The 8,957-nt window shown below is 46.5% G+C and overlaps 1 protein-coding gene across 2 annotated transcripts in view; it reads left to right on the forward strand.

Moving 5' to 3' along the window:
- COL20A1 (collagen type XX alpha 1 chain) overlaps positions 1–8,957 on the forward strand; it is a 44,661-nt gene that overhangs the window by 29,732 nt on the left and 5,972 nt on the right. For both annotated transcript variants that reach the window (XM_035344223.1, XM_035344224.1), the window contains 10 exons: positions 431–573; positions 989–1,098; positions 1,929–2,087; positions 3,838–3,915; positions 4,553–4,639; positions 6,566–6,619; positions 7,150–7,245; positions 7,752–7,805; positions 8,157–8,210; positions 8,548–8,601. In XM_035344223.1, coding sequence (XP_035200114.1) covers positions 431–573; positions 989–1,098; positions 1,929–2,087; positions 3,838–3,915; positions 4,553–4,639; positions 6,566–6,619; positions 7,150–7,245; positions 7,752–7,805; positions 8,157–8,210; positions 8,548–8,601 — 889 coding nt within the window. The remainder of the gene's footprint in view (positions 1–430; positions 574–988; positions 1,099–1,928; positions 2,088–3,837; positions 3,916–4,552; positions 4,640–6,565; positions 6,620–7,149; positions 7,246–7,751; positions 7,806–8,156; positions 8,211–8,547; positions 8,602–8,957) is intronic.

The following is an 8,957-nucleotide window of genomic DNA, read 5'->3' on the forward strand; positions in this document are numbered from 1 at the left end:
TGTTATACCCCTTCTTCCTTCATTTTGAAGAGGATGCTTGGGCAAGAGTTTTGGAGCCTGACAGGTTGTTTGATATTTTGTAAGCTCTATTTTGACAAGCATTAAATCCACACTTGCTGCGTCTTTGGCGCTCCCTGGGGCAGCTCTGGCAGTGATGGACTGACACTGACTGCTCCACCTGGGTCTCCCCATGGCACCAGGGGGAGCTCCTTGAGGACCTCACAGCATGTGCTCAGCACTCAGCTCAGGCTTTGACAGCCTGAGAGGGATGCACGAAATAATACTGGGCTCTCTTGTGGCATATCACAAGTCCCAGAGCTGAAGCTTTTCTAAGCTGTCCTGCCGAAGAAACGTGACTGTCTGAAGGATGTTGTCTGCTGGCTTTTACTGCTTTATGCAACTGATGCTTCCTTGGCTTGTCTCATTTCAGCGACGTCCACCTCTTTGCAATCCCACCTGAGCACACCATCAGCTTCCTCCTGCGTCTCCTGCCCGAGACCCCCAAGGAGCCCTTTGCTGTGTGGCAAATAACAGACGAGGACTTCCAGCCCCTCCTTGGTGTTAACCTTGACCGTAAGGTTTCATGTTGCATAGGTTAACTCCAGGTATTTGCATACCTTTCTGCAGGCAGCAGAACTCGTTTGGGTGTTCACTTGGAAATTTGGAGGGTTATTTTTTTTATTATTTTTTTCATTTTTTTATTTTTTTCATACAGCAGCAGTTTTCAGGAAGCTTTGTTGTTGCTGCCAGCATCACTTTTTAAATACTTCCCCCTGCAATTAAAAGTTGTATTTTCATTTTTATTCTACTTGTTATAAAAAAATAATATTTTAACCTGTTATCTTTATTTTCCATTGTTTAGAAATATTTGATAATAACATATGAAGCCTTTCACAATGTTTAAGCTTATTTAGTTATTATTGTTCAGTATGTGGGTGAAATCAAATTCTCTTTTAATTCTAAGTTATTTGTCCTATTTTCCCTGTAGCCAGTAAGAAATCCTTGACCTATTTCAATCACGACTACAAGGCTGACTTGCAGGAAGTCTCCTTTGACCAACAGGAAGTGAAGAAGATATTCTATGGGAGCTTTCATAAGGTCCTTATCAAAAAAGGGAGAAGTGTATCTCACGATCTCGTACCTGCCTGACAGTATTATGCCATCAATGTGTGCTGTGCAAAGTGAGGAGCGATTATAAGCACTTTGCATCCAGATTGCTAGGGGACCAGTAAACCTATTCAATGTGCTGAAGTTTATCACGCTAAAGAGTTTAGGTTCATCCCATGTGTAAAATGCATTTTTATTGATTGCTTCTTATAATGCATTGCACACTTTCTCATTTTTTGAATGCTAATAGGGATGGGTTAATTATAACCACACATAATGGCCATCATTTTTATATGTAATATATGGTAATAACACGAAATGGCATAGGAATAAAATACACAGTGTACATCAAATTAATTCCCTGTAAAAGATGTACATTTGCCATTTCAGTACTTATTTGTATAGCATGTATGTTCGTATATATGCTTTACTAAGGAGTCTGTGGTAGAGGTGTCAGAAATGCCTGAGAGGGGACAGCCAGGAACAGTTTGAGAGCTCAGGGCACTGACAAGCTCTGTCCAGAGGCAGGAGGGAATGAAGGCAGCTTGTGGTGACCTGTGGCTGGCTGCGATTTTCAGGTTCATTGGCCACAAAATATTTATTGTTTCTGCAGATGCTTCCTTTTTCCTAGCCCAGTGCCCATCCACCAGGGCTGCCTGTTGAAGAGGCTGTGACTTCCCATGGGGATGGCTGGCTGGTCCCTTGTTTTTACCAGGACTCTTGCTTAAATTTCCAACTCTGGGAAATGGGTGGAAGGTGTTAGTGTGTTTAAAAGTCTCCGTGTTGCATTGCTGAAGTCCAGCCTGGCTCTTTCCACCTAGGTGCATGTGGCAGTGAGCCGCTTCAAGATCAAACTCTATCTGGACTGTAAGAAAATAGCAGAGAAACCCATCAACACTGTTGGCAGCATCTCCATGGCTGGCTTCATCATGCTGGGAAAAGTGACAAGGACCAGAGGGCCCAGAAGCGGGTCGGCATCGGTGAGTCCCAGGAGGGACATGTTCTGGGAACTGGGGGCTTAAATCTGAAGCTGGCTGGGGTGGGCAGATGGAGAGGCGTGCAATCTCACGTCGTTCTGGCTCTGAATGCCTCCAAAGGCTGCTGTGACGCAGGACCGTGTCCTGATCCTGCTGATCTCTGTGATTTAAGGAGCTTTCCTGGCACAGAGTTTCTCTTCCTCTCCCCTCCTACCTCTGTTTGAGGTCTGTGAGCAGAGGCAGCAGCGCCAGCGAGTCCCAGCACTGCATCCTCTGGGATGGGGAAGTGCAGAGCCTGCCCTAGCAGGATGCAGCACACAGGAGGGGCAGGAAATTGCTTCTGAAAGGGAAGGTTGTGGCATCTGCCCCCCTGAGTGGCACTGGGCAATGCCAGTGACTGAGGGCAACAAGTCTGGGAGGGGCCTCCATCTCCATCGTGCTTGGGCTTGGGTCTCTGCATGCAAATGACGTGAGAACAATCTTTAGGATAGAGGCTCATTGTCAGCAGCAATTTGAATTAAAACAACCCCAACGCTCAGGGCCAGCCTGCAGGCATGTCCTTATAGCATTGCAGAGCCTTCAGAGAGCCCGCTCCCTACAAGAGGACAGAACAAGGGGAAGTTTGGGCTCGCTGCCGTGCCTCCAACAGCTCCGTGCGTTGTCCAAAAGGCAAAACCATCCATGTGTGCCATTGCCTGGGAGTGTGTTGCCATATTTACCCCAAAAAACAGGAATGTTAAATGTGCAGAATTAGGGGGAACTGCTCAGTGGGACTGCAGGGCTGTGAAGATATGGGATCAGCTATATAACAAGCCAGGGGACAGTGGGATTCTAGCAGTATTTACTTATTTCCTAAATAAGTGTTAGCAGTGTAGACTGATCACAAGCCTGTCAGACAGCAGCCAAGGGGGCAGGATTCTGTGCTCTCCCTGTCCCTCCTAAATTCTCCTTGCTAACAGTTAGCTAGCGAAATATAGCTGACTAACGAACAGCTCCATGCCATCTCTGCTCCCATTGCTTTTCAAGCCCAGCAAAGCTTCACATCTTCCACAGCTCTGCTGCCCTTGAGAAGACAGTGTGTCTCATTACTGGTTATTGTGGAACCTTATTTTATTTAAGATATCTTTAAATGCTGCTTGATCTGTGGGGTTTGCCTACCTGTAGGCTGTGTGCCACACTCCCTTGGCATGTTAAATGCATGCAGTGGAAGGAAAAACAGATGAAAAATTGTATTAATGAAATCACAAAATCCTCTCTGCCTCATTTTTTGTTGTTTAGCGGTGCATGCTCCTGCGTTAATCACAATGGGAAGACGTGATAGTTGTGAGGGATGTGGTGAGAAAGACAGGACAGGGTTCCTGGGAGGGGAACACATCTCTCCTGGGAGCTGCTGCCATTTTATTCTTATGTCTATTCCCCTGAAGGGAGCGAAGAGAAGTTTGTTTTCATGTTTTGGCAATGCTGACACCCAATTACTTGGGGACCTGCTTGCTGCTGTGGGTTTGTGTGAACAATCAGACTTGGCTTTTGCTTGGTGACTGGCTTAGCAGAGACCTGAAGGCTGGTAAATAGCTCAGTGGCCAGGGCTGCTACTTATGGTACGGCTTTTGGGGCACGATTACTATTAGGACAACGTGGCAGAGTCTGTCAAACCATCACTGAAGATTATTTCTAGCACTCGGACATCATGAAGTTTGGGGAAGGATCCTGTGTGCCAGTGCTACCTTGTGTCACCTCTCTTTTCTACCCCCAGTTCCAGCTGCAGTCTTTGCAGATTGCGTGCAACAGTTTAGGAGCAGAGGAGGACAGATGCTGCGATCTTCCTGCACTGGTAAGACAAGAGGGATGGCTCTGCTAGCTGGGGATGATGGAACACTCCCGTGGCACTGGAGTGACACTGCAAATGATTTTGGTAGACACAAGAAGTAAATCACTTTTTCCTCATTTCTTGGGAATATCAACAGGATGTGTCTTGGTGGAGTGAACAAAGGTGTGTCTGCTTCAAAAAGCAAGATGACTCTGAGTCCCAAGGCAGTGCGTATCCCTCCTGTCCTGAACAGGATCTATGACAGCACCTTGACAATCCTGTGGTTTTGCTGCCAGCTCTCAGCCCTCGGGCACAACATCCCCTGCGCTTCCCTTCAAATCCCCAGCACAGAAGGTTGCTTTGTGGGGTGTGTGAATACTTAGCAAGGAGCAAATTATCTTTCTGTATGTTAAGCAAATTTCATGCGGGGCTGGCTCATATACAAGTATATAAAGTCTAAGCTTGGTATTTCACAGAAAAATAAGGCACTTGATTTTTTCAAAAAAAAAAAAAAATTCTTTGTGGCAGAGAAAATTTCTGGGTTTCTCCACTGGAAAGACTGAATTTTGAAACACTGAAAATGTTACCTGTTGTCCATCCCACTTTTGCTGCATAGCTGCTCACGCCACCTCGGCTTGATCTTGGCTTGTTTTCATTGCAGAGGGATGAGGAGACCTGCCCGACCTTAGCTCCTGCCTGCTCTTGCACTTCTGGCCGCCCGGGCTTGCCAGGACCTCCAGGGCCCCCTGTAAGTTCACCCTTCCATGTGCTCCTCAAAAGCAGCTTTTATTACATGCACTAGTGTTGCTTTGTGCTGTTCAGGCACCTCAGGCATGAGCGTAACACTCCTGGGGCTCCATGATGCTTTATGCCCCATCTCCTGTCCTCATCCCAGGTAAAAGCAGAGGGCAGCTCTTCACTGCCCAGCACAGATCCCAGAGTTTGCTTCTCTGTGCACATTGCAGCATTTTGGGAGTGCAACAGCTGCACTGGGAGCAGGCTGAGCATTTCCCAGTGCTACTTTAATCCTCTTAGGAGAGGGGGACAGGCCACCCTCGGTGTGTGTGCATGCAGAGATTTTGTGGATCACCAGCTCTGAAATTCTTTGTAAATGCCAAGACAAAAAGACAAAAAGGAACAACAACAAAAAAAAAACCTTCCTATCTTGATTCTCTGTTAAGTGGAGGCCTGAGAAGTCTCTGCAGTTATGGGCAGTGTAGAGAAAGGGGAGACTTGGCAGTCCTGCCTGTCCCCAGGGCTCGCTCTCTTCACAGTGAACATGACTTGCAAGGAAACCATGAAGAAAAATGGGAAAGTGATAAGTCTTTAAGTATGCACTGTGTTCCAGGAAATGGTCTAAATAGATGCTGGGAAATGGTTATCAAAATAAAAATATAAATCTGCATTTTATAAGTTTCAGGGAAACTTGTTTTATGTGCGCACAGCAGCCAAAACCTGACAGCCTGCCCAGGGCACCCAATTTTGGCCACTCCAGGTGCTTTTCTCATGGAAAGCAACCATGAAACCATGACCTCTTTGTTCACTTGATGAGGCTTTAGATCACCCCTCACATTGCTGTGGTTTCACTGTGACTTCAGCTCCACGCTTTGCAAAGAACAGCTCCTCGCTGCAGAGTAATTACATGCTCATTCCAGTGGAAGTTTAATTACTCAGCACACTCTGCTATCGCAGTGTGCTTCAATATCATAAGTGCATAATTACCATCTTGCATGGCCCTGTGGTTTAAACATCTCTGCAGTACGACTCTTTAAAGAGCAGGATTCTTTTAAGCATTAGAGAAATACGGTTTTGACACACCACCTTATTCTCACACCATCAAGCCCTGGGTAATTTGCAGTTACAAGAGCACTTGCTGCTACATTTAAAACTGTGACCAAAGCCAGCAAGGCTGTGTCCCACCTTGTGTGTGTCACTGTCCTTAACTTTATTTTTTTCTGTCCAGTCTTCTGAAATCAGCTTCTGGGTGCTTCTGAAAGCACTTTTTGCAAAGCTGCCTGCTTGTACTCCTTAATCCAAACCCATTTTTTTTTTTTTTTTTTTTTTTTTTTTTTAAGATTCAAGAATAGAAACTTTCAGATTAAGTTCACGTGTTATTTTAAGGTTCACATGGTATTGGTTCATGCCAGAGATTAGTTTCCTGTCTGATCCAGCAGTTCTGAGGATGCAGAGCTGAGCTGTGTCTCCCCAGCACCAGATATTGTCCCTGATCTTAGGGTCTGTCTCTTGGGATGATGTTACAAGCAACAGCCTAGTCCCAAAGGGCTGCATGCACAAGCCCCTCTTTATTTCTTCCTCAGCACCTTCCCATGTTCACGTGTGACCCGTTCTCCATTTAGTGCATGGATTTGCTGGGGGTTGGTGGGAGGAGGTTGAAGAAATTAAAGTTTCAGCTCTCCTCACTGGTGGTGAGTGCGGTGCAGCCACTGCCTGGCACCCAGGGCTGTGCTGTCCTTTCTCCTCCCCTCTTCCATATTTTCTGGATGACTCCAATTACTGTTTTTTTGTCCCCATTTCATGTGAGCTCTCTGGGTCAGGAATCATCTTCCATTGTTTGTGTATAGCAAAATGCACCCACTCCCGTCCCTTAGGCTCCTGTTCACACTGCTATAAAGATTATGACATTATTAACAACATCTTTGTGTCTTACTGGCAGGGCAGCCCTGGGAGGAGAGGACCGCAGGGGGAGCAGGGGGAGCCGGGGCCCAAGGTGAGTCCTGGAGCTCAGCACCACCACTGGCCTCCTCTGCAGGGTGCATCAGAGGCAGGATGCGTAGCTGGCTGTGCTCGGTCCAGGTGTGAGCTTGATTCCCTGGGCTGGGATCTGCCACACTGCTGCACAGAGCCCTAGGAAGTGATGCACTGAGGAGGATGGGATCACATTATTAATTAAATGCTCAGTTGGGCTATGGAAATTGAGATGATGGGCCTGATGATGTTGAATTAATGCAAAGTATGTGGTCAGCAATCTTCTTAGAAAGCAGCTGTGCTGGAGAATGGTCAGTTTTGTGCTGTGCTTGAGCTGCAGCTCTCTCATTTTCTTCCATGGAAGATGCACCAAAACCTTGCACCTTGAAGGGAAAGGCAGCTGAGGTTACTTAGCGACTCCCTCACTGCTCTGACTTCATCTCGAATCCTGTCGCTATTTCTTGCTGACCCAGGTCATGCAGCACGGCCCACGTGGAGAGCAGGAGCTAATTGTTTTCTTTCTGTCTTTGATTTCATGTCTTTTGGCTTTAGGGTGAACCAGGCCCACCAGGACAAGTGGGGCCAGCGGGCCCCAGTGGCCAGCAAGGCTCTCCAGGTTCCCAAGGAATCACAATTCAGGGTCCTGTGGTATGTCATCTCTTCCACTGCCTTTTTCTGTCTCCTGCTCTTTGCAGTTAGAACATGCCCCAGAAAGAAGTGTCCCAATAATCCCCTCCCTTTCCCCCCAAAAAACCTGGCCTACGTATTGACATCATCCTTATTAACAGCTAGACAGCTGCACTAGAGAGAGGTGGTGATCATTTTCTTCGTGCTGATGAGGCCCGGGATTTAGTCATTCTGGCAAAAAAAAACTGCTTCTGTCCAGACTCTCCCTAGCGTGCCTTTAATGAAAACAAGCCCAGAGCAGAATTCAGGCATTTCTCTTCGCAGCGATCGTCATCGCTTGGCAAGGAGCAGAGGTGGAGGCTGCTGCGTGCGTGTCTCGGACAGCAGAATCCCCACGAACGTGCTGTGGTTGCAAAGCTCCCCATAGCATCACACAGGAGCGATACGGGATGTGGACGTGTAGCAGCAGGGTGCTGCTTCCCTTAGAGGCATCACGCTTAACCGTGTCCTTTTATTTTAATTCAAAGGGACCACCAGGTATAAAAGGAGAGAAAGGAGACACTGGAAGTCCTGGCATGCAGGTAATGACAGACACAATTCCGTTTAATTGTCTCAAAGATTTGCCCATTTTCTCCATTAACTAATTAAAACAAGGCTGAAAAGCCATAGTTTTACCTGCTGTCTGCTTGGAAATTGTTTCATTGCGGAGTGTCATCAGCACTTTCCCAAGGGAAACTGAGTCAGCTGCTGGGAGAAGGAAAGACCTGTCTGCAAGCTAGAGATAATGCAGTTAATGGTGGGGTGACAGTGACTGCTCAGTTTCGTTAATAACTCTGTTTCTTCTTCCATCTTTTCCTTATTTCCCTTGTTACAAGATGAAGTAGGGCAATGATAACCTGCTGCCAACTTAACCCAGCAATTCTGATTTACAGGGCACTCCTGGTGTGCAGGGAGCTCCAGGCAGGGATGGTCTTCAAGGTGCAAAGGTAAAATACCTCACCTCTCAGTTTTCATTCATGGGTGCCTAAAGTCCAGCTCTGAGTGTACCCCAGTCATCCAGCTCTCCTAATGCACTGGTGCATAAGTGGTTATTTTCACAAGGCCAGAGGGATTGGAGTAAAAAAAAGAAATACTGGGTAATCTCAGGTTTGACCAACTTTGCATGACTGACCAGGTGCCAACACTCCTGCATGCTTGGCAGATGTGTTTTTTACCTGCTTCTGGCAAGCTTCTGGTAAAAGCAGCACAGGGAGAAACCACCTCACTGCTTACTGTGTCTCTTTGAGTCCTCTTGATAATGCTTGACTGGATTTGGTTTTACAGGGGGTGAGGGGACTAGAAGGCACTGCTGGGCCTCCAGGACCTCCTGGACCAAGGGTGAGTACAGGGGCCATGCAGATCTCTTTGGAATCTCTTCCTCAGCAGGCACTTGAGGTTTCTGCTGTCCAGCTGTCATCCAAGGGTGTCAGAGCAAAAACAAGGAGCTTAAACATAGCAGCTGGAAAACAGTAAATGAACTTATTTCCAGTGTTTTTTTTTTTTTTTTTCCTTTTATTTTTTTTTATTCCCTTTAAAGGCTCCAAAGAACACAAACTTCACAAAGAGATGACCAAGTGAATTTCACTTCCCACTCTAAGCTGCAGTTACTATTGTAAAGTTTTAAAGGCATACACAGGTCTTAAAGGGGAAAAGAAAAGAAAAGAAAAGAAAAGAAAAGAAAAGAAAAGAAAAGA

The sequence above is a fragment of the Oxyura jamaicensis genome, chromosome 20 (genome assembly GCF_011077185.1).
Source record: "Oxyura jamaicensis isolate SHBP4307 breed ruddy duck chromosome 20, BPBGC_Ojam_1.0, whole genome shotgun sequence".
Lineage (NCBI taxonomy): Eukaryota > Metazoa > Chordata > Aves > Anseriformes > Anatidae > Oxyura > Oxyura jamaicensis.